General features: G+C 39.7%; 1 protein-coding gene and 1 long non-coding RNA gene across 6 annotated transcripts in view; both read left to right on the top strand.

Annotated features, from left to right (window-relative positions):
* Positions 1 to 26,938, top strand: part of LOC125704500 (putative C-type lectin domain family 20 member A) — a 202,412-nt gene that overhangs the window by 79,663 nt on the left and 95,811 nt on the right. The window contains exons 1-4 of one of the 5 annotated variants that reach the window (XM_048970115.1): positions 21,763 to 21,819; positions 23,899 to 23,961; positions 25,585 to 25,965; positions 26,472 to 26,828. In XM_048970115.1, the coding sequence (XP_048826072.1) occupies positions 23,913 to 23,961; positions 25,585 to 25,965; positions 26,472 to 26,828 (787 nt within the window). In that variant the 5' untranslated portion in view covers positions 21,763 to 21,819; positions 23,899 to 23,912. Of the gene's footprint in view, positions 1 to 21,762; positions 21,820 to 22,596; positions 23,962 to 25,584; positions 25,966 to 26,471; positions 26,829 to 26,938 lie in introns of those variants that run through there. The other 4 variants (XM_048970116.1, XM_048970114.1, XM_048970117.1 and 1 more) reach the window with 4 other exon arrangements.
* On the top strand, positions 7,796 to 9,295 carry LOC125704525 (uncharacterized). The gene is made up of 3 exons (XR_007381165.1): positions 7,796 to 7,846; positions 9,008 to 9,099; positions 9,183 to 9,295. It is a non-coding gene; the product is annotated as an uncharacterized LOC125704525 (long non-coding RNA).

Genomic DNA, 26,938 nt, shown 5'->3' with positions numbered 1-26,938 from the left:
ACAAAACACATGGACCACGAGAAGTAAAACAGCAAAACAGGAAAAACAATAACTAACTACAAAAAGTCCGGGGAAACAGAGACAAGGCAACACAAGGGAGGAGCAGGGAGGCAGGGAATAAAATACAGATATAAAACAACATGGGGTAACTTCTTACATACTGAAATACAATGAACCACAAAGGAACTGAACTAAGGCAGGAACATAAATACACAATCCGAACTAGGTAACAACACAAGAGGAGTGAGACAATTAACCAATCAGGGAGGGGGCAGGACAATGAGCAATCAGGTTGAGCACACAAGGACTGGTGCAAGAAAACAGGCAACAGATGAAACTAATAATTAAATCAAGGAACTAGGAGATCAACAGGGAAGCAATAAAACTGACAAACAAGGAAACAGAGTGTAACACTGGGAAAATAACGAAGGCAAGTAAATCTGAACCAAAGCACAAAGCAAAAAACCAAAACAGAATACAAGTCACCAAAAACACTAGAAAAACTGATAGAAATTAAATACTAGGGAACAAAATACAAAAACAGAGGTAGTGGGAGCTGAACACACAACTGAGGGGTTTACAGCTAACCACACGCTCAACTCATTGAGACATGCAGCCACCTGGATAACAGGGAAAACACACTGAAGACTTTGACAACGGGGAGGACAGGATGGCCAGTGACATCTACTGGCCAAATGGGGAGGAGACATGAAAGGCTCAGACAGACGGATACTGACCCTGACACACACGAATGTCCCCTATGCCTTTCTGTGGAATCCTTTAAACGTCATTAGGATGTTTTCAGGAGACTTCCATGGGACGTCCAGTGAACATTTGGGGACTTTGAAGGAACGTTCATGGTAAGTTCTTAGAACTCCTTATTTTGTTTTGGCCAGGCTGCTTCCAGGCTCAGAGTTTCTAAGATAGCAGTACACAAGAACAAGGTGAAGCAGGAGACACTGTCAATAATCAAAAACCAGCCAGAAGGAGGGCAGAAGCAACTTTCTAAAGCCAAGATGACCATTAACTTTCCTAGCAGTGCTTCATAAATTGGAGAATGACCTCAAGTGAACATCAAAGAGAATGGGAAACATTAAGTGGTGTGAAGTGCACTGCTAGGACAGTTCATGAGGCAGGATTGAAAACCCGTAAAGCAAAGAAGAAGTCCTTCATAAAGGAGAAGCAGGGAAGAGCCAGGTTGCAATTTGCAAAACAATGTGCATTTTACCCAGGTTCCCTTTCCTGGTGTTTGAGTCCTTCGTGATTATGACCCTCACCTGTGCCTTGTTGTTCCCAGCCCACACCTGTCCCTTGTTATCTGAGCATATATGTGCCTCCCCTTGCCCTTACTGGTCAGCTGGTCATTGTGTGTTTGTGTCTCACCCTGTGTGTCTGTCCTTCTTGTTTCCTTCCTAGCGTGGCCCTAATGAGCCCTGACTGCAGCCCATTTGTCTTACTGCTTGTTCCTGCCCTTCTGTCAGTCACTCTCAGCCGCCTCCTGAAAATATCCTAGTGAAGAACATTTTTGGAATGAAATATAAAAGGTGTTGTCCGAAAAAACATCCGCCTAAAAGATACAAATTTGTTTGAGGTCGATAGATGAATGGAAAAAGCCTGCAATTGGCATCTTCTTTCATCTCAGTCTGGTAGTTCCTAGAATCCCACCCTAAACTGATTTCCTTCTTGTCTGGCAGACAGGCAGCAGATGCAGGGTCCTCATTATACTTTTGATCTTTCACATACGTACATTGTCACTATAACCACAGATTCATATTCTGTTATAATCTGTAATTTGGAAACTTACTACTTTTTGCAAACTCAGTATCTCACAGTAAATGGGGAGCAAAACCCCATTTTTAGGGAGAATATGCACATATCTCATTTGTAATAAAGTGACATGTGACTAATCACAGTATTTAAATAAACACACAATTTATGCGTAAAACTGAACCTCTATTCATCTTTGTATTTACTTGTAAAATTATTATGCAAAACAGCATAGAATGTAACAAGATGTTGGCACATGATAGCTTGTTCATTTACATGAATGTACTGTGACAGGACTGTTGGGATCCACTGTGCACCAGCACCTGCAAGGGAACACTGGTGAATGACGACCCTGAGGGGACCGAAACCTAACAGACCCCTATTCAATTACATTCCTGTAATCAACCATAACTCCTTAGGGGAATTTCTCTGTACCCTGGTGTCCGGAATCTCCAGAGTACTAAAACTGAATTGAAGGTAACTTATGTTACATGTATATTTTAACTGATAATCAAGACGATTATCTCTCACTGGGACAGTTTGCAGCCGAGTGTGAAGCATTATATCATTTTTATCAGCATATATGAAATTTTTTATGGGAAGTTTGCAAAAAATCCATTGTTATTCTTAATGTTATTCACTCCAAAGAACACTATATTATTTATGTGCATTTTACATTAATTATTTTTCATGATACATGTAGCCAAACATTATTTGTACACCGATGGTCAAAAATGGAAATGAAATAAAAAATTTAAGTAAAAAACTAAAATGCTGCAATTATGTGTGATATGTAATTCAATTCAAATATATTCTGGAATTGTTTTCAAATTATGTAATTTACTACCGTCGGACAATAATTTGTACACCTGGCAAATCATACACTTGAATGAAAATGTGACAATGGGGGAATTCCCAGGCATAGTAGAGATTATTTTACACATAACGGCAGATGTTCCAATAGGCAGGTAATTGGGTGCCCTTAGTTTCCCACCTCTGATGATGGTCATTCTCCACACAAGCATTTGTAGGGTTAGTTCAATTTCCCAACTGATGAAATACGCTATGCATTGAGGAAACGAGTCATAAAATTTTACAATCAATATCTATTCATCATCTTGTCCAACAGTTTCTCATGAATCATCCATTGTTTGATATTACTGTAAGTGACTTTCAAAAGGGATGAGAAACATTATGTGCAGGTGTGAAGTGCACTGCTAGGACAAGTTTCTAACAGGCTCCAAGAAGCAGGACTGAAGTCTCATAAAAACAGGGAAGAAGCCCTTCATTAATCAGAAACTAAGACGAATCAGACTGGAATGGGAAGCACTTAACACTACACTTGACACAACCCAGCACAATTACAAACTAACACAATAGCTAACGAGAGCTATTTACAAAGCTGGCATCAGTCCAACCTACCATGCTGCCCTCCAGTACCCCAGGGCTACAATATGTATTATTTACAGATGGACACCCATAAATCGAGAAATTGTGCTGTGGTCTTTTAATTTTTTCCAGAGCTGTATATGGAAGCTGAGAACGGCTGTGCTTGCAATTGTTTTTAATGCTGTTATCTCGAGATCTCGTACAGCTTAAATATGTGAACATCGGGGCACTAACTGGATCACTTTGCTGTCGTGGCTGCAGCAGAGTGGATGTCAAAGGAGAATTAATATGGTCAGCAAGTTTCATCATCACCACCCATTATTTTCTTTGTAGAAGTTCACGTTACTGTGAATTTAAACTGCAAAAATATTTTGAGGTCTTGGTTTTTATTATTATATAATGGGAAATAAAAGGAAATCCATACAAACATAGCTATGCATAGTGTGTGTGTGTGTGTGGGGGGGGGGGGGGGAGGAGTGTAAGCATGGATTAGGTTTAAAATTCTAATTATTGACGTTGTGGGGACCATTTTTTCAGGTCCCCACAAAGATCTGTGAATGCATTCAAAAAATGAAAACTAAAAACCAAAAAGTTTGGTTACTTATGGTTAAGGTTAGGGCTGGGTTGAGGTTAAGGTCGTCATGTTGTGATTAGAGTTTCCCCCACAGAAATCAATGGAGAGTCCCCACAAAGGTATAATTACAAACGTGTGTGTGTATTTGCTCAAATGTATGTGAAATGATCAGTACCATAATCAATGTTTCCTGCAGCCCGTTGGATCAGCATGATGGGTTCTGATGTGTTTCTTCTGTAGAAACTTCTACTGATTAAAGGTCAGTTTCTTTCATACTGCAGTTAAATTATAAAAAGGGTCCCACAAATTTACATATTGATCAAATCTGCCGTCTGTCCTAATTTTGCTTCCGACAGACAGCTAACGGCGTTAATGAACGTCAGATGGAGAAGTTGTTTAATCCTTACATCGTTTTATGACCATTAATTCTCTTCTTTCTTTCCATTTTTTCAATCGTTAATTAATACCGTAAAACTGAAAATAAGCATGAAGCATATGTCATAAAATGCCTTCTGACATCTCTGGATCACATAACATGCACATAGCGGTAGTTCACAAAAGACCAAATACTAGCATAGATGTTTCACAAACGAACATTCATGACGAAATCTTAGTATAGCATAGCTCGCTATCATCAGATAATATTAACTTCAGAAACGATCGCATAAACATGCTGCTCTCATCTTTAATACAATAAAGCATCTCGTAAATATATTCTCTTAACAAACACTCTCAAGCAAAGCCGTTCCAAGGCAAAAACGTTTTAGGAAAGTTTTGGTTATGCTGTCCGCATGCCTCATGCATAAACATTAATTTACTTCCTGCTCCCGGTTTACCTTTTGAACTCTAACACGTAAGAGACTTTACTAAATACATAGCAGTTTTCAACCAGACCCGTTAGATGGCGCCAAAACACAAAATATACATGCATATGCCTTGACACAGTCATATTACATGGGTCATTCTTTAATGTTTACAGGACCTTTGTGTTACACGTATTATACATGCCAGAGACACAAATACTAAATTTACATTTGGATTCAGACAAATCTGATTATTCACAGTATGTATGACTTTGATAACAATGTATATCCACCAGCCTGTCAGTTCAAAGATAGACTTACAAAAGCTTTTCCTCATCTTGTCAGATCAGGTTTATATTTTTCTATTTGTGATCATGTGTATTTGTGTCTCTCTGCCTGTGTGACTTTTTTTACAGAGTTTCACAGTCACTGTTCATGCCTTTCACATCAGTACCATTTTGTAAACATAAACCTGACCTGGACTGACGGCCAGGCTTACTGCAGACAGAACTACACTGACTTGGCTACCATTGGCAATATGGAGGAAATGAAAAGACTGACAGAGTCTGTAGGGTCTGGTTATACTGGGGAGGCTTGGATAGGACTGAAGAATGGAACATCATGGAGATGGCATTGGTCCTCAGCAGAAGGAGAGACTAGGTACGTCAACCGGGATACCGGTCAGCCAGACAACTGGGGTAATAATGAGCACTGTACCGCAGTCCGAAAAAGTGGTGCATGGAATGATATTCCCTGTTCATCACAGACTCCAAAGGGGTTTTTCATCTGTTATACTGGTGAGTGACATTAACCACCTTTTTTACGACAAATGTAACATTTCTTTCAACATATAAAATCCATTCATGACTTTCTCTATAATACATTTGACAGATTATAAGGATTATACAGTAAATGTGAGTCCATTCTGTTTTGAGTATTTAGATTAGATTAGATTAGATTATGTCAGAACTAAATTATTGTGCACATAGGAGCAAATTCGTAGAGCACAGATAAACAGACATGCAGTGCCAAGCAGGCAAGGTGCAAAGACATTACACCATGCAAACAAGAAAACAAAACAAAGAAACAAGAAAACAAAAGAGAAAAAAATATGCAGTACACAAATAGAATCCTTAAGAAAAAAATTGAAAATTATAGAGTATTAATGAAATAAGTCCATCCATCCATCCATTTTCCAACCCGCTTATCCTACTGGGTCGTGGGTGGTCCGGAGCCTATCCCGAAAGCAATAATGAAATAAATGTTAGGAAAAAATACTAGTATCTGAGCTGCTAACTCACCCCATAGATCTACACGGCAACCCAGGAGCCAGGAAAACACATTAAGGATTAGGATTACAAAACAGAGGAACAGCGACACCTCCTGGCCAAATGGGAACAAAACACTTGGGACAAGACCAGAGGGCACCTTCCCTGAGAAAACCTAAATCTTGGAGTTTTTACATTTTAACTGAAATGTCAGAAAGTGAGACTTATTCAGGATGGGGTGGGGTGTGTTTCAGTAGGTTAGGACAACTGTGATCAGATGGTCACTGTTTCAACTCCCATGGTTGGCAGAATGATTTCACCATTGGACCCCTGAACAAAGCCAATAACCCTCAATTAATCCAGGGATTGTCTGAACTTGTGTTTTCAAAAAATGTATGTTTGGATAAAACCATCTGCTAAAGAGGTTAAATGAAAATGATTTCTGGGTTATTGCTGTTTCTTATTCTGTACACAGCTCCCACCTGTAAAGACAGAATAAATGCTACCTGGAAATTCACCTTGATTAACCATAAAATGAATTGGTCTAGTGCTCAGAGCTACTGCAGACAGAGTTACACAGACCTGGCCACTGTGAGGAATCAAGAAGATAATGACTTGATACATACAATGGTTAAAAGTCGCACTTGGGCATGGATTGGCCTGTTCCGGGACACATGGGATGGTCAGACCTGTCAAACTCCTCATTCCGTAACTGGAAAAATGGCCAAATTGATTATGTGAATAACGCATGTGCTTTAGCTCAGGTCACCTGGCCTGGGACATGGGATGTGACTCCATGTGATGAAAAGCATCCATTCATATGCTATTATGGTGAGTTATATATCTCATCTGTCAGCAGTGGCTGATTATCACCCTTTTCTAACTATTTTATTTGACATTACATTAAAAATATATTACAACTAAATTTATATTTTAATGTTATAATCACACATAGTACTGCACAGTTGCATTGCAGTAGTTTTTTCTTCACTGTTTCGTGAATTTCACCCTATTCACCCTTCTGATAATAAATTCTTTTCTCTATATAACTTTTCTGGGAGAAATGGCCAATTCTCACCATTATGTAATAATATTATTTGCTAATACTTAAAAAAATACTATGCCTATACTTATGTTTAGTGCTATACTACACTATACTATACTATACTATACTATACTATACTATACTATACTATACTATACACGTAATACCAGAGTTTAAACAGAAAGTTGTTTTGCCGTTGTTTTGTGAATTTCATCCCCTCTCCCCACTTGGAAATAAATTCCATTCTGCAAATTGCCAAATGTCATCTCCTGAAGCCAATTCTAACAATTGCCTTGCCCTTCTGCCCCAGATAACCTGATCTTGGTAAATAGTAACATGACCCGGAAGGAAGCCCTGAATTACTGCAGAATGAACTATTTTGACCTGGTGTCTGTCCACAATGAGGAGATCCAGTACTGGGTCAGTCGGTTGGCTGAGGACGCCTCCACTGATCATGTCTGGCTGGGGCTGCCCTTCTCTTCCTCCCTGAAATTCTGGGCCTGGATCAGTGCGGAAAATGTCAGCTATCAAAACCGGGCCCCAAACAACACTGACTTCCGTGGAAACACAGCAGCAGTACAATCTAAAGACCCACATTACTGGGTCAGCCTGCCTGAGACTGAGAAGCTCAACTTCATCTGCTCCAAATATCCAAGTAAGGCTGATTCACGACCACAGTATCTGCCGAATAAGTACTTGAGACAGTACTTGGATTAAAAACTCCCTGTATGCATTTGTATGTTGTATGGCTTCTGAATTTCATTCCCTCTATCAATTTACTAACAAATTCCTGTTTTCCAAATTCCAGATTTTCCAATTGTGACTGCTTTTTGTTTAATAATGATGTGGCATATAGAATGATTTCCAAACAATAATAATGCACACCTTTCCATATTTAGGAATCAAATTTTTTTTTATCCATTAATTATATTTCTATGATTGTCCTATGCAGGATCACAGGGGATCACAGTCCCTCCAGAAAGCTCTGGGTGCCTGCCAGGTAATAACCCATATCGGGGTGTAACAGATCATGATGCTTGTGATATGTTTTATATGGAGTGATTTGATTATATTTACCCCAGAAGGATAAGTGGTTTGGAAAATGGATGGATGGATGATTATATTTAGATTTAAAGGTTTTTAATCTTTAGTTGATAGCAGAAGAGAGTGATGATGAGGGATACAGGGAATGTTCTTCTTCCCACATTCGAAGAACAAAAGCTCAGATACCCAAAAACAGCATGCAGAGATCGAAAACATGCGTACTAATGCTTCAGGTTGAGATAAGCAAAAATGAAGGCACCAGATGTCTCTAAATCAATGAAAAACTGTATCTGCATGGTTTAACTTTTTGAAAATAATTAACATAGTATATTTTGCCTATAATTAATGTTTAAATGAATGAAAATATTTATAAGTGACTATTTGTAATCAAAATAATTTGACATAATTCAAGACACTAGTCAGTAAGAGATCTTGCAGGACTGGAAGTCATTTAAGGACACAGACACACCATTCTGTTACCTCTCCGGTAAACTGATTGCTTACAACATAATCTAGGCTCAAGCTCTTATGAATTATCTACCTCACTGTATGGTTCTTTTGACAAAAGCATCTACTAAGTGTATGTTGTACAATATACTAAGTTACACATACTGCCCAGGATGTTCTTCTTCCCACATTTTATGCAAAAAAAGCTCAGGTAACCAAAACGGCATTCAGAAATAGAAAACATGCTTACTAACAGTATAGGATCAGATAAGCAAAGGTACCGGATATCTGTAAATCAGGGGTGGGGAACCTGATCCATGGAGAGCCGGTGTGGGTTCGGGTGTTTGGGATGACCTCTCAATCAGCCAATAACAGCGGGTCCCCAGGACTGGAGTTGAGAACCACTACTTTATTATTGGCTGATTGAGAGGCCATCCCACTAATCCACACCCACACCAGCCCTCCATGGATCAGGTTGGTCACCCCTGCTCTAAATCAAAGAATGTGCACCTGCATGGTTTAGTTTTTTAAAAATAATCAACACAGCACATTTTGCTAATGATTAATGGTTAAATTAATGTTTATGTTTAAAAATTACTATCAAAATAATTTGATTATCATTTATATAGAACTGGATGTGACCAGTGTGCTGCCTTCTTCTGTTGCCCAGCTCCCACAGGAAAGAGAACAGTGGTGAGACTGACTGTCAGTACTGATGGAGACATAAAGGATCCTGCATTCAGCAGCCTTCTGTTAACACAGGTCAGTTCATGTCTCTTGCACATGGGGAGCAACACAGTTGCCAATGGATGCTCAAGGAAATATTCCGTTGTGTTATTATCTAGCTGAAGGCGAAACTGAACAGTGCAGGCATGTCAGAAGGCACCGAATTATCCTGGAGGACTCAACCTGATGGCCAAATCTTCCATTCAAAGGACTAAAGAGCATAAATGACAAGGTAATGAATTTGCAACATCTAGTTATTGAAAGTATAAGTAAATACATCTTCACTATTGAGTAAATACATCTTCAGTAATGTTGTAATTCTTATTCCACCGTGAGCAGTTTGTGTGACAGAGTATATTGTATTACATTCATTTAGTAGATACTTTTGTCCAAACGGTCATACAGCACAGTGATGTAGATCATTCATAATGTTTGAGTCTATATTATATAATAAGCAATCAGTTTATAGGAGAGGTAACAGAATGGTGTATCTGTGTGTTTTCCCATTTCAGGGGTTTGTGAATGTGGAAGAGAGGAACCCTCAGTGTGTCTGGAATTGCAGAGGGATCTGAGGAGCAGAGCAGCCCAATATGCATTGATTTGCACATAGAAATGTTTGCTTTCTACTGAATTCATGATAATACAAGTGATTTTCTATCCTTTTGCATCTGCATAAGATAAACCTTCATTTGTGCTGATCCAGAAACAGATAATTACTAACTGCATTTCAGGCCTCACAGTGCTCACTGCTTTCCGTGGTGTGTTTCAGTTTAATAGACGATAAACATTTAGAGGTGAAAATATTTTCCGTAGCCTCGTGATTTCAGGGTTTTGGGTTTTAACTCTCTGCCTGTATTTGTTCTGTATTTGTGAAGCTTGAATGTTCTCCTGCCATTTGCATGGGTCTCCTTTCGATACACAAGTTCCCCTCCACAACTGTTGATAGAAACATTTAATAACATACAGCAAATTACAAATTATTGCATTGGTGTGTTGAGTGTTGTGTTCCTACTATATATATTCAACCTTAGTGAGGAGCCAATGAAAAGTCTTATGTACTATGTGCTTAAAAGGAAAAATAGCAAAGATGCCCCAGTGTTCTTGGTTGATCATTTAAAGACAGTGTTAGCAACTTATGATCATGGGGGAAGTCTGGAAGAGGATTGGGGTTCCAGGCAGCACCACTAGGGTGCTAAGGAAGATCATTCAATTGACAGTGGTACCATTTGCTACAATTTGCTCTCATGGGAAATCTCCGCCCTGTCCTGTCCTGTCCTGTCCCTCTCTCTGGACCCACACACTCCAGGAGGTCACTCTTTATATGCAAATGCCATCCCTGTAGGCAAACTCATCTCCAGCTGAGATCAACCCACCACCTTCTTGTCGTCAGCAAACTTCACAAAGATGTTACTGCTATGGGTTGGTCTGCAGTCAGAGGTGTACAGGGTGTAGAGTACTGGGCTCAGCACACAGCCTTGTGGGGAGCCTGTGCTCAGTGTGCGGGTGGAGGAGAGATGGGGTCCGAGTCTTACTGTCTGGGGCTGATTTGTGAGGAAGTCCTTGATCCAGAAGCAGGTGAGCAGGGGAGTCCCAGGTTATGCAGTTTGGCGAACAAGAGGTTGGGGATGATGGTATTAAAGACAGAGCTGAAGTCAATGAAGAGCATTCTGACGTAGCTCTCCTGATGCTCTAGGTGGCTCAGCATGGTGTGAAGGACGATCGCTATGGTGTCCTCGGGTTGATCATTGTTGATATTGATCATTGATCATTGTTGATATTGCACTACAACCACACTACCTCCAGTATGTTATTGCTTTTATACAACAGTTCATCAAGTAGCATTTATAAGTCAATACTAATAAGCTACAACAGATAATATTTGGCTTGATTATTTATTTAAACATTTAAGGACTGCAAAAAAAAAAAGTTCCCACCAGCAAACTGTTTACTGTTCCAAGCAACAAAAACACTTACTACCATCAACTTTGCAAAATATAATAATTCACAAAATATATTAATATTCCACTATTGAACTGGGGCTTCCATTAGCAACTTAGATAGCTGAAGGCATTCAGTTGCATGGTTCCAAATGTGTAAGTCCAAATGTGTAAGTCCAAATGTGTAAGTCCAATTGTGTAAAGCCAAATGTGTAAGTCCAAATGTGTAAGTCCAAATGTGTAAGTCCAAATATGCAAGTCCAAATGCGTAAGTCCAAATGCGTAAGTCCAAATGTGTAAGTTGTAATTATGCATTTGGGAAATGTACCCCCGCTCTGCCTCTGTTGCTGACTGTTACTCAGTCCCTCCCATGCCACCAAGGTTGGGTCCTGGCATCTTGGAAGAGATCCATTTCCTTCTCACCTGACAGACAGGCAGCACAATCATGGTCCTCGTTGTACTTCTGTTCCTTCATATATGTTTTTACTATGTTGGTCTCAGACAAACATTCCCGAACTTATCTTATTGCGTCTTATTGCCTCCGTCTGTTTTTATTGCAAACTCATAATCTCAAAATCAATTATTTGTCAGAAAGTCTTTAAAAAAATATCATTAAAATGCTGACTGGAAGATTATCTACAAAGGGCAGCGCACTTGTAATTTAAAGATCGCTGGTTTTTGAATCCCCGAACAGCAAGGTACCACTGAGGTACCCTGAGCAAGGTGCCACCCCAAGCACTGCTCCCTGGCTGCTGAATTAGCTGCCCCCTGCTATGTCACTACATCACATATGGGTTTAATGCGGAGGACGCATTTACTTGTTGTGTTGTGATGTGTCAACAATGATCACTGATCACCAAATAAAAAAAAATTATAATTCTTAAGTCATTTGTCTCCACAAGTTCGAAACCCTAAGCTCACCTCATTGTGTAAGTACTCTACTCTTGTGTGAAAATAATTCATTTACATAAAGGATAAAGAATGTTTAATGATCAAGATAAAACATGTTGTCCACAAAGGGAATGAAATAAGGCATAGGTAGCAATAATAGGATAGAAATAAAATCCAAAACAATAATAAAATGAATAAAAGAAAATGTTTTTTTTTTTTTTTTTTTAAATAGGATAAATAACCTTAGCAGCGTGAGTATAGATGTAGCTGTTGAGGTCGGTAAAAATATCAGTGGCCTGATATGTAACACTGGATGCTGAAGCAGCAACGTGTGGGTGCAAACTGTTGCAGCAAGGCCCGGAGGTGTAACAGTGATGATTTATAACAGCGCATTGTATTATAGATGACAATTCATTGAATTCACAGAAAGTGCAGAACTTAACGATTACAGTGATGCCCTGATGTGTAATGTGAGAAGTAGTCCATCCATCCATCCATTCTCCAAACTGTTTATCCTTCTGGGTCGCGGGGGGTCCAGAGCCTGTCCCGGAAGCTATGGGTATGAGGCAGGGAAAAACCCAGGATTGTGGGCCAGCCCATCACAGGGCACACTCACACACCATTCACTCACACATGTACCCCTATGGGCAGTTTAGCAAGTCCAATTAGCCTCAGCATGTTTTTGGACTGTGGGGGGAAACCAGAGTACCCGGAGGAAACCCCACGACGACATGGGGAGAACATGCAAATTCCACAGACATGTGACCCAGGCGGAGCCTCGAACCCGGATCCCAGAGGTGTGAGGCAACAGTGCTTGTGAGAAGTAGTCATATTAATAATTGATTTACAGAGACACAGAGTTCCAGCGCTTCTCATCCCTCCAGCCTGCCCCAGGATCCCTCGCTATGCCCAGATCTCAAGCCACCCCGGCCCATCACCCTGGCCAGGCTTGCCGTGACTGCTGCTCCCCCATCGGCCAGCTCTCCAAGTTTCCGAGGTGTGGTTTCAACAAGATGAGGGTGTATGTGACAGTAGGATAACCAAATCTGGAAATATCATGGTTTCACAGTACCATGGTAAAATGGAATTCCACAATTATTTTTTTTTATATTATTACTATTATTATTATTACTGTTATCGGTGGTGTTAACAGTAATGACCGATAAAGCAATGAAAACCAGGGTTATTTTGCTTCAACAAATGCCTTTATTATAGCTGAAACTGCAAGCAATTTTTTAAATGGAACTATGTGTAAAACGTGTCCATTCTGAAAATAAAAAAAAATAAGTAATAAAGCTGTACATGTACAGTACGCTGGAGTAAAATAAATAAAGGGGGAAAGAGGAGCAGTGATCTCTCTTTAAGTAGTAATCAATAAAACATGTTACTATTGAGCCAAATATACATTATTACAATTTTTCTCAGTTGCTTTGGTACATTTCACTGATCAGAAATGAAATTCTCATAACTATTTGTAGAACTTCCACATCATCGAGTCACTTGTACACATCATAAATGAAAAGTCTCATTCTTTTGGTCAAATTGCAATGCTTTGGCACAGTCATGCAAATGATTACTGTATGTACAATTGTCTGCTAATTCCTACATTTTCAATGTTTATGACATGTTGGTCAAAATGTATCATACTGCTACTGTTGAATAGTTTTACCCCCCAAAACACCTAGGCAGTAGTTCATTGTCATTACAGGCAAAATGGTTGAACCAGCTGTCATATTTGGTCAAGCATATTCTCCATACAAATGATCAACCATTTCTCTAAAATTTCTCAGAGGTGCATCTCATGAACCTTGACAGCATATATTGATAGACCACAATGCAGTGTTACAATTTGGCAATGGAAGACCAACAAGGAAACAAACAGGGTCAAAGAAAAGAAGACAATGAGTACAGCTATATGGTGGAAGGGTAGGGAGGAAAAACAGAGGAAGAGGTAGAAGAGGCCAAGAACAGAGGCACGTTCCTGGTGAAATAAGCACCACAATTGTGGACCATGTTCTCAGTCATGGCTGAGGCTAGTCAAAGGGTACAAGTGAATGTGGGGCAAACTACCATGTCCTCAATCATTCAAATGTTTTGCAGAGACAACAGGTACAGGTACTGTATATCATCCAACAATGTGCACTGTACTGTAATATTGTATACTTACTGCTATGCTTCATGTCACAATATTCCACTTTACATTTTATACTATACAGAAAAGATGTAGCACACGTACATATGTATGCATACTTATAGTGTGTACATACAGTATGTATACATATGTGTGTGTTTGCATATTACAGTAAATGTACAGCATGCGCAACTTTCTACTGCTGAAATTGATATACACTCAGTGACCAAAAAAGTACCCAGAAGTAATGGTCCGATTTGGATGTAATTTGGTACATGTGCAGGTCAGCAATGGGTTTGTAAATGATTTGATTTGCAAGGAGCTGCCATGTCTAGTCACCAGACACAGAGGAGGCCTCATAGATGCGTTAGACTAGGGACTTGGAAATTTTTCACCAAATTGTCTTGATTAACTTCACACCTATTTTAATGGAAAGAGATTAAAAAACCATAAAAAATGATACCTCATTTGTCAATATATCTTTAATAGAACCAGAGATATTGAAGATTTAATATGCCTGAAATCGAATTTTTGTTCTAATGTAATTACAATTAGAGCTGCAGAAAAAACTGTGACTACCAACTGTGACTAGAACAACTTCGCTCTGCATAGGCGGAGGGCAGCCTGCGCCTCATTCAATAAATGTAAGAAATTGTAAATAGGGTATGGTGCACTTAAACAACCAGAACTTTGCCAATATCTAACCAATCTTAGTGATTTTTGTTGTTGAATGTTGAAATGAAAATTTACTTGGGGGTATCTACATTAACTGGCATGATGTCCAACCAATCAGGAGCCAGATCGGTGGTCACGTGACATTGATCCATCCTCCGTACAGCACATAAAATCCCTTCAATCTTCAATCATCCAGAAGTGGGCACACGATTGTATAGTGTGGGCATGCATCAATCGTCATTATAGTTGGCAATTTTCACATTTAGGGTGCAATAAATATGCCTGTGCACAAATAATCGATGCCCCACGATTCTTTCGATTTTTATTTAGTACGTGAAAGTTACCTTGTTTTCAAATTGTTGTTGCTCCGCGAATACGGAACCGATTTTGATCCGGTAAAAAATAAGAAAATCAAGGATAAATAAATTATTCAAAACGGCGGATATCTCATAAGTTGAATGCAGAGCTAGCCGCGAAAACCGCATATTCGCACCCACCCCGTAGCCACCACTGAAAAAATGTCATCACACGGAATATTAGAGTGAGCGACCAAAGCAGGATTTCCAAGTCCCTAGTTAGACAGAATTACCAGCACTTGGTGGAGATTGATAGGGGTCACATTGTGGGATTGCATGAGGCCAGGTGGTTCTATTTGTTTGCAATTGCCTGGCATATGGGACATGCAGAGGTCACAGGCCTCCAAGACCACACTAAGTGGTGTGATATTGAGTGGTGCTGTACCATGTTCAGCGATGAATCTTGGCTCTGTTTTACCAGGGATGACCGTCATGGACACGTATGGTGGCGCTGAGGGAAGAGGACCAAGCCTGCTAATGTTGTGGAGAGACACACCGGCGTTACTCCTGGTATCACAGTGTGGGGAGCCATAGGGTATGACATCAAGGTGTGGGGAGCCATAGGGTATGACATCATGTTGTGGGGAGCCATAGGGTATGACATCATGGTGTGGGGAGCCATAGGGTATGACATCATGTTGTGGGGAGCCATAGGGTATGACATCATGGTGTGGGGAGCCATAGGGTATGACATCATGGTGTGGGGAGCCATAGGGTATGACGTCATGGTGTGGGGAGCCATAGGGTATGACGTCATGGTGTGGGGAGCCATAGGGTATGACATCATGGTGTGGGGAGCCATAGGGGATGACTTCAGGTCATCTCTGGTAGCGATTTGGGGGACCCTGACGGCACAGCGTTATGTCAGTGTCATCCTGCTTCTGCATGTCTTACTCCTCCTGAGACAGCACCCTGGTACAGTCTTTCAACAAGACAACACCTATCCATACACAGCAAGTGTCTCTAGGAACTGCATGCATCATGTTGAGGTCCTCCCGTGGTCAGCCAGGCCCCCTAGTCTTTCCCCAATCGAACATGTCTGGGATAAGCCTGAATGTCAACTTAGACCCAATGCCTATCAGCAGGATCTCAAGGGCCAGTTACAACATCTGTGAGATGACTTGTCTCAAGAGAGGATAAAATGGCTGTACGACTCCCTTCTGCACCATATCGCTGCATGTATCCAGGCCCGGGGGGATGCCACACCCTACTGACATGGGACCAGCAATGTGTCCATACTGCCAACTCTGTTGTCCGTTTCATCAGATATTATAATCCTTGCAGTACAGTCACATGACCTTTCACTACATGCAAATTCATTTCATTTCCTCCACTCCGACTAGGTGCTTATCTTTTTTTGTCACTGAGTGTATGTCATACAGAAAAATTACAACTGCATTTGCAATTACTGTAATCAAAACCATAGCTGTAATTTACATAAGAAAATACTTCTTGATACACTATTCTATTGATGACATGACTAAACATTTTGACCGTCTTGTTTGTGGATGATGACACACGGACTTGTCATTCTGGTGGCTCTGACAAGTTCATTGCCATAAATATTTACTTTTGAGGGATAAACTAAGTATTCTGAGAAAGTTACAGGCTTTTGCAGGTGATTTATCATGTGGTGCTGTTTGTTGAAATGCACTTACTGCTTTGCAAATGTTGAGGATGATTTGAGAAATGTACCAAATCGACTGAGAAAAACCGTAATCTAATCAAATGTCAATAAAACAGTTCTTATCAGGACAAGTGTGCGGTTATAATCCATAAAACATATCACTATCAAGTGAAATATAGATTAATAATCTACATGTTGGTTATATTTTGAAGTTAAAAATAATAAAAAGACACGTTTTAAGAGCTTTCTTTACAAAATATAAATATAAGAAGCTGTTTTTTTTTATAAAAAAGGCGAGGCCATACAGGCGAGGCTCGAGGTCGAGTTATCTTCAGAATTCTTCCACAAATGTTTGTGAACATGATCTCATGGCTAAGTGTTTGATTTTTATACACTTGTGGTTGTGACTGAGGAGTGTCTCGATACATTTATCCATAAAAAGTAGCTAAAACAGAAACAAATGCATTAAAAGCAGGTGTGTCCAGACTTTTGACTGGTACCGTATAAACATCATTTGCAATTCAGGCAAATCTGATACTGTGGTCTACTTTTGCATGCCACAGCATCTATATGCACAGAATTTGTTTGTAAAACATCTATATTCCCCTTTGTTCATATTTGTTTTTAAAATAAGTGCAAAAGAGTAGAGACGTAATAAGATATATATATAGGATTGATCATTTGCATGATTGTACGGTGATACATCAGCCTGTTGGGAATCCACTCTGCACCAGGACCTGCAGGGACATGCTGGAGGCTGACCAGTATGAAGGGAGCGTCACCTAACAGACGCCTTTTCAATAGTGCTGCTTCAATAAACCACAGCTGCTGAGCGACATTTGTCTGCACCCTTGCCTAATGAGTATTTTTGCCCACTACAGTATTAAAATTAAATTCAGGCAAATTACTGTACATTATATATACAAAGTATTTTCACTCAAAATAAAAACAATGTGGGGCAGCATGGTGGTGCAGTGGTTAGCACTGTTGCCTCACACCTCTGAGACCCGGGTTCGGGTCTCCGCCTGGGTCACATGTGTGTGGAGTTTGCATGTTCTCCCCTTGTCGTCGTGGGGTTTCCTCCGGGTACTCCGGTTTCCCCCCACAGTCCAAAAACATGCTGAGGCTAATTGGACTTGCTAAATTGCCCGTAGGAATGCATGTGAGAGTGAATGGTGTGTGAGTGTGCCCTGCGATGGGCTGGCCCCCCATCCTGGGTTGTTCCCTGCCTCATGCCCATTGCTTCCGGGATAGGCTCCGGACCCCCCGCGACCCAGTCGGATAAGCGGTTTGGAAAATGGATGGATGGATGGATAAAAACAATGTTCACAAATAGAAATGTGCCTTGAAAGAGTCAGGGAAAAAAAATGTATCCCTTTCAATTTATATACCTTGTTCTATTAATATGTGATTATTCAAAAAAAACATTTGTGTGTGTTTATTAAGCCATCCATCCATCCATCCATCCATTCATCCATCCATTTCCTAAACCGCTTATCCTACTGGGTCGTGGGGTTTCCTCTGGGTTCTCCGGTTTCCCCCCACAGCCCAAAAATATGCTGAGGCTAATTGGACTTGCTAAATTGCCCGTAGGAGTGCATGTGTGAGTGAATGGTGTGTGAGTGTGCCCTGCAATGGGTTGACCCCCCATCCTGGGGTGTTCCCTGCCTCATGCCCATTGCTTCTGGGATAGGCTCTGGACCCCCCGCGACCCAGTAGGACAAGCGGTTTGGAAAATGGAGGGATGGATGTCAGTGTATTAAAAAAAATCTCCATAAAGAGAATGCATTTTTATTACACTTCTAGTGATCAAAAAACACTGTAAATACATAATAGTACACTTTTTCACAAGGGATTCAATGAACCAATCGGAATGGCTCGTCATCTCACCTCTAACACAAACCAGATTGGTCTTCGCCTGAGGAAATGGGTGTGAAAATGCACAAGCTAATAATTAATGGGAGCACCACTGTTCCACTTAAGCCTTCAGAGGTGAAGCAGGCATAGGACGAGGTATCAGCGAGTGTGTTCTTGTTTTCTGGTGTCACTAGATCATCCACATGGTGCCTAAAGTGACGTAATGATGTCAGAAGACGGAGATCGGAGAAGCTCACTGCTGAACGAGCACAACAGCTGGAAACAGAGACTTTATGCTTGTGTGGTTTTATGTACCGTTTTAATTTTGGGTTTGCAGTTCAATTAATAACAATATAACTGTTATCTTTCTGCATCTCACAATTTAGGTTCCTTACCAGGCTACAGAGGATTCAGCTCTTCTGCCAGCTGATCCCTCCTTGCCCGTGCTGTTGCCAGCATACACTCCTTAGTTGGCATCGGTACATGCAGTTCAGCATCACACCTTCTAACGTCATATGATGTGTCCTCATTTATGTCCAACAGACATACATCATGCATGGCAATGTTATGCAACATACAACATACAACATGCCACAAAGAATGCTGCAACCTTCTGAGGGCTGTATTGTAAAGTATCACCTGACATATAAATACCGAAACACATTTTCAGCAATCCAAATGTCCATCCAATTACAGTACACACATAATTCTGAACATATTTTTTAACGATAGTTTGGTCTTTATTTAATATATTGCGGTAGCGTTATGCAGACCAACAAATTGCAAGAACAGCGAATGACAAGAAGGCTTAGTTACGAAGAAACACCAGGACCTTTTATTGAGATCACATGCAGGTACCTAATGAGTACCAAACCAACCACACAAGTAGACACAAAAGGATGTCAGATGCCCAATGGTAAATCTCACACATTGTTGGTAATTTATATAATTCTAAAGATACGTGAGGATTGGACAGAGTTTACACAAGACATGGGCAAACACACACACAACAATAGGAATTATAACAATTATTAACAAGACAACAAGGGTTTTTAACAATTACTCGCGTGGCATGCAGGGTCATGCAAACCCTACCAACACTAAAATACATTTATTTTATTTTTGTGCTTCATTAAACACTATGATTACATGAAAGGACCAGATGTACTCTATAAAAAGTGCATGTAAATGAAATAAAACAGAATAACAAAAAGCCAGTAGTGCATTTTGAGTGCATACCTGTGTCTGTAACCCACACGATTCTAAAATGCCCTGTTTAAATACTGTTTAATAATGTGCCATTGACTTTAGATGTGGTTTTTGTTGGTCAAAAGCGCAATGTCATTTCGCTGCCTTAAAATAGCAATTCGTTGAGAATACGCCCAGCCACACCTTATTTATAAAAAACAAAAAAGAAAGGGGGCACAAAATCATTTTCAATTTTGATTATATGCGTGCACGGCATGAAAATGCACTATGTTCTGATAAGATACTAGCCAAACCCCTTTGCTTCCAGCTTCACGCTGGTGGAGAATAGGGCCCAGTACTGAAAGGATACTATGGTATCACATTTTTCAAAGCTGTTCCGTATTACATTTCTTTAGTACCAGTACTAAAACACAATTTTACAGACATCGCTAATGCTATATCGTTTATGCTAACTATCAAATCAGAAGCATAACTCAATATGTCTAAACCACTGGTGAAACTCAATTTTACCTTATGTCAGAATTGCACTTCACCTACTTAAATATGATCTCCCTAGCTCAAGTCAGTGATTTATGTAATGGGTCTTATAATATAGCAAGATCTGATAATATAGCAAACAGGCTACGTTAACCAATGACGTATATTTACTAGACCTGCTATCATGTGACTGCAAGTGCAACAGCTTGATCGCCATATTGGAGAAGTTGAAGCAATTCTTCACACTGTGCAGCTTTCGGCTGCTGAAACAGGGATGTTCCTTCCATCAGTTGGTGTGTTACTGATCACTGTATATTTTTCTATTTATCATTGTTTGAAATTCCTTTGCAAACATACATTTTATTTTGAGGACATAATGGATTAGCCACAATATGTCAGTCTTTGGACTGCAGACGTCAAATCTTATCATTAACTTTTAAACTATTTACAATGATATTCAGAATTTTACTTTGAAGGGATTATAGATGTCAGTCTGTGTTCAGGCTGCTCCAGAAATACCTGTTGCCATTTTTAATCATATAATTTTAATCATGCTATTTACCTTAAATAAAAGTTAAATCGGCCTAATTCAGTGTAATATGTTACAAGACCATCTCGCTTACATATATCTTTTTTTTTGTTCAAGATTCAAGATACAGTATTCTTTATTGTTCAATTCAGATGACATCAGAGCAGATATATTTGTACATAAAGGGCTCTGGAAAAAATTAAAAGACCACAGCAAATTTTTCAGTTTCATTCAGTTCTCAATTTATGGCTAAAGCTTCTGTGTAAAATATGTATTTTTTTGCAAACTCCAGCCTGGCTCATCCCTCTTTCTCATTGATCAAGAGCTTCTTCTTTGCTTTATGGGTCTTCAGTCTTGCTTCTAGGAGCCTGATGTAAGCTCTCCTAGCAGTGCACTTCACACCTGCACTAATTGTATCTCATCCCTTTTTAAGGTCACTTGATGTCATCCTACGATTCTTGAGAAACTCAGAATAAGTTGATGATCATCTCTGGCTGGTTTTTGGTCATTCCCAGTGTCTCCTGCTTCACTTTGTTGTTGTGTACTGCTGTCTTCCAGTATAGCCTTCTTCCAGCATAACCACGATTAATCCAGTATTTAAAAATGCAGAATTGTTTAAAAATATAGAGTGGTCTCTCAATTTTTTTCCGTGGTTATATCTGTGTGTGTGTGTGTGTGTGTGCGTGTGTTTGTGTGTGTGTGTGTGTGTGTGTGTGTGTGTGCGTGTGTTTGTGTGTGTGTGTGTGTGTGTGTGTATGTGTGTGTGTGTGTGTATGTGTGTGTGTGTGTGTGTGTGTGTGTGTGTGTGTGTGTATAGTCAGACACTCCGTCACTTTCAGTAATTCAAACTTGCAAATGTTTTTCCACCTTCTAAATGAATCCAGTTTTTTTTTTTATAAAAAAAAGGAAATAAAATATGCAAAAACATGTGCATTCTGATTTACATGCATAGTTCTGTGTTCATCCACATTCTATTTGATAAAGTAGGTGGTCTCACTGTCAGAGGCAGAAAGCGTCATTTTAACAGGGACAGAGAAACAGAAGGGAACCAGACTGACAGAGACCAGGTAATGGCAGATATTGCATTTTGTCACCATTATACTTTGTATACAAGTACAGTTGTCCTGTCTTCTAATTGTACTACGGCTCTTACACCTGTGATAGCTTCTTATTTAAAGAATAATGCAAAATATGTTACTATTCAAACATTTCTATTACTATACATGGAACTTTCTTTTTTTGCTCAGAGTTTGGAGTGCTTTGTTACTCTAAAGCAGGAGTGGCCAACCTTACCCAGAAAGGCTAATTACATTATTAATTAGAGGACTGATGAGTCCTCTAAGAGTCCCAACACCTGGGTTTGAACAGCTGACCTAAAGCTTTCCCAAAAACCTGCAGGCACACTGGGCCTTTTAGGGAACAGATTGGCCACCCCTGTTATAAATGTTATTCACTGCAAAAAAACTCTATGCTATATTTAAGTACATTTTATATTAATTATTTTTCATCATATTTCTAATGTGATTCTAGAGTAATATAAGGTGGAGCAGAGTGAAACAATGCAACTGCTGATTGAGAAAAACAACAAGGACAGAATTCAGTTTCTGGCAGAGTGTGGAAGGTTTGCTGCAGGGCAGTTTAATGGAGTTACTGTATGTGGAGTGATGGTTTCAGCTGAATGCATCACAACCAGAGTTAAGCATGAAAGAAGATGGTGATGGTGTGGGAGCCCTTTCAGCTGCTCTTACTGCTGGTTCTCTGTGAAACATCAATTAATGGTCATAAGAATTAATGTGCAGGAGAATATTACAGAATGATTTGCTTCCCACAACTGAGAATGAAGAATCCTGGGAAGGTATTTTTAACAAGACAGAGTTCCTGCTCATACAGCAAAGACTGACAAGAAGGGGCCTCATCAGTCTTATGTGGTCAGAGTCCAGACTTAAGCCCTATATAGTATATCAGGTCTCACATCAAATACAAACTAGCAGGGAAACATTTTCCACTAATGATCAACTGTTTAAAGTCATGAAAACTGAGAGGAACAGTACTGAGTCCACTTTCCATGAAAGGTTGTCTGAAAGTTCACTCACAAATATTAATATTTGAGGAAGTACATGGCCCCCCGCAACCCAGTAGGATAAGCGGTTTGGAAAATGGATGGATGGATGGATGGAAGTACATGGAAAAAGTCACCTAAACTGTTATTTTATATATTAGTTTAATTTCTTGCTAATTTCCTGATCAGAAGTTCAGAGTAGATTTCTTGAATTTTATGTCTTTGCCCATTTTTTATGTTGCTAAATGTACAGGACGGATTACAGAGACGTGGCGGCTGGCAGGAAGGAGCCAGAGAAGCTGCTTTGTGAATACTGTACTTACTGGGACTTTACAGGCATAAATGTAATGACAGGCATGGGGTGGCCAGAACAGCCATTCAGTTATGATTCATAAAGCCCAGGAGTAGATAATCAAAGGAGTGGGGGCTGCCACTGACCCTCTGTATGTTTATATTACTCTATACTCCTACTATGCCTGTATGTCAATCAGTCAGGAGTTTGCATGCATTATGGTGGGACAGTGAGAGGCTCAGTGTGCTAAGCATCTGTACCTGTAACTGGAAGGTCACTGGACTGAGCCTGGCCCTTGAGTGAGGCCCTTAACCCCCAGCTCCACAGGTGTCACTGCAGATAGCTGCCCTTCAATGCCAGGTTTGCTCTCACCTACATGTGTGTCACGGAGAGAAAGACTGGGATGGTAAAAATAGAATTTCCCCATGGGGAGGAATAAAAGTATCATCACTCAGCTGTATGTCTCTGTGTTTGAGTGACTGAGACTGCTAATGGTTCTGTCTCTGTGTATGAGTGTCTGACTGAGACTACTTATGGACCTGAGAAAGAACAAGTTTAGTTTTGGTTTTCTAGATGTTCATACAGTACAGCTTTTATCCTCCTTGTACTTACAGCTACATTTCTTTTAAACTATGCAAATGTTTTCATATTCTTAAATATTTTAGCGGCTAATTACTTATTGTAAACTGGGATTTGAAAGGGAGTCACTACACAAATAGCTTTGCATAATGTGTCTGTGTGCATGTGCTCATATGCATGTGAAATGATCAGTATCAATATCAATGTTTTCTGCAGCCCGTTGGATCAGCATGATGGGTTATAATGTGTTTCTTCTGCTGAAACTTCTACTGATTTCAGGTCAGTTTCTGTCACATGGCACTTGAGATATTTCTCATAAGAGCCCCACAAATTTACATACTCACAAAATCTGTAAAAAGCCAATCATATTATATCGGTTTTTCTTTGATTATGACTTTTGTGTTATACTTTTTATACATGTCAGAGACAAACTTATAAAATTTACATTTGGATTCAGACAAATCTGATTAGACACTTTTGCTGAATTGGTTCTAGTTTTTGAGATAATGGACATAATGCATTTCCCCAATGCGACTTGTGTGTGATAGCAAATGTAATAGCTTTTGGTCTGTCTTTTAACTCTTTAACAGTGTCTTAGGTAATGAAATGAATGATGAAGCGTTGGAGAAGAGTTTGAAAATAAAATTAGGGTTAAGTTCACATGTGCATGTTTGCATGTTCATTTATTGCTGTTGTTACTGTGGTGGTGAATATCGACCCTGATCAAATGTGCCAAGTCCGTCCAAATGAAGGGCATCATGGGAACACCTGTCTTGTATTTAGGCAGAAATGGTTGAAAAGCTCATGATAGGGCCATGAAAAAATTTAGTTTTGCCAGAAGAAGGGGATACATTTGGGCTTCACAAATGCAGTCAAAGGAAAATGTCCGGGGTTTTTTGACTTCACAAAGTCCACATGTTTCACAATAGAGGGTCAGACTTCCAAAGCTCGTTCAACAGCTGGAAAATTTTCGAGCCACCGATGGCCACAGATAGGTAGATGGAATCTTGAGGATGATGTTGCAGCTGTGAAGTCCTACCTTCTGGCTGGTGCCGAGTGGAGAAGAAAATGTAGGGCCTTGAGCACTTTCTCCACCATCCACGCTTCAAAACCAGTCTTGAATGAGTTGTGAAGGGTATGTAGGTCACAACTTCCTACAATTACTAACAGTGTCCCAGCAAATTGCTCAGCACGGTGTGAATGTCATCATTGGACGTATATGAGTGATGTCGGCTAACCGTTTGCAAAGCCCATAGCACTCTCCCCTGATATGTGAGTCGATGGGTTTAGAGCCCATTGTTGCCAGTTTGACGACTTTTTTATAAAGATCGCATCGCGCTTCGTAGACATTAGTCGTCTTTTTCAACCAGGCATTGTACTTTTTTTTGAAGCATTGACATTAATAACAATTAATAACTAAGTAATATTGTATTATTTAATCAAATCATACATAACTTTTTCCTATCAATGCTAGATATTTTAAATTTCTTTTTTGTGTGATGTTAGACTGTTTGCTTACTAGTTGTAACTAAATATAAATATTCTTGCAATTCTGAATGCTTTTCAAACATGTTGCCTCAATTAATTGATTGATTGATTAATTAATTAATTCACTATTAAATATCTCAGAAACTACAGCCAATCTGGCAAAACCGAAGTCAGATTCTTAATCAGCACCATAAACTTAATATAAAACCGTTCATACATCGTTGGCACCAAAATCACTGTATACCAGTGTTATTTACAGTACGTATGTCTTTAATAATAATGTATATCCATCAGCCTGTCAGTTCAAAGATAGACTTACAAAAGCCTTTCCTCTTCTTGTCAGATCAGGTTTATATTTTTCTATTTGTGATCATGTGTATTTGTGTCTCTCTGCCTGTGTGACTTTTTCTACAGAGTTTCACAGTCACTGTTCATGCCTTTTACATCAGTACCATTTTGTAAACATAAACCTGACCTGGACTGACGCCCAGGCTTACTGCAGACAGAACTACACTGACTTGGCTACCATTGACAATATGAAGGACATGAAAAGCCTAACTGGGTCTATGGGCTCTGATTATACTGGGGAGGCTTGGATAGGACTGCAGAATGGATCATTATGGAGATGGCATTGGTCCTCAGGAGAAGGAGGGACTGGGTACAGAAACTGGGAAAGTGGTCAACAATACCATGGGGGTAATACTGAGCACTGTACTAAAATCCGAGACAATGGTACATGGAATGATGCTCCCTGTTCATTAAACCCTGACATTGCTCATTTCATCTGTTATACTGGTGAGTAACATTAACCACCCTTTTTCTGACAAATGGAACATGCCTTTGAAAGTATCCTATCCAGCCATGACTTACCCCATAATAGCTTTGACAGGTAAAAAGCACTACAGCCTAAATGACAGAACATTCTGTTATAGTGCATGTATACAGGATCTGTCAAAAGGTTGAGTTGAAAAAGGCTTTTTGAAAAAAGTGTTTGTGTTCTGCCAACATTTCTATAAGACAACCACACAAGTAAATGCACATATAGGTATAGAGCTTAGGGGAATTAAAAAATGGTGAATGAACCAGGACTGTCACCTGACTGAGTATAATGGATGTCAATCGCAGACCCTCATTTATACATAAGAAAAATAACTGTTGTTGTATATTTAATGGGTTGACTGCTTTTATTAAAAAAAAGAAAAACTATGTTGCTTTTGATTAAAACCAACAGCTAAGCATTTTGGAAGTAAATGACTTCTGAGTAATTGCTGTTTCTTATGCTGTTTACAACAAATCCACAGCTCCCACCTGTAATAATGGAGTAAATGCTACCTGGAACTTCACCTTGATTAAAAAAAATATGAGTTGGCCTGATGCTCAGAGCTACTGCAGACAGAGTTACACAGACCTGGCCACTGTGAGGAATAAAGAAGATAATGACTTGCTGCATAAAATGGTTCCAAATGGCACTCAGGCATGGATTGGCCTGTTCCGGGACACATGGGGATGGTCAGACCTGTCAAACTCCTCATTCCGTAACTGGAAAAATGGCGAAAATTATTATGTGAATAACGCATGTGCTTTAGCTCAGGTCACCTGGCCTGGGACATGGGATGTGACTCCATGTGATGAAAAGCATCCATTCATATGCTATGATGGTGAGTCATGTGACTTTACTACAGCGGCTGATTCACACCTTTATTTAGCAACTTTAATTTATACTATTTTAAAAATATACTGAACTATATTTAGTATTGTAAGTACACAT

The sequence above is a fragment of the Brienomyrus brachyistius genome, chromosome 12 (assembly GCF_023856365.1).
Source record: "Brienomyrus brachyistius isolate T26 chromosome 12, BBRACH_0.4, whole genome shotgun sequence".
Taxonomy (NCBI): Eukaryota; Metazoa; Chordata; class Actinopteri; order Osteoglossiformes; family Mormyridae; genus Brienomyrus; species Brienomyrus brachyistius.
This window is presented reverse-complemented; position numbering and strand designations above follow the sequence as displayed.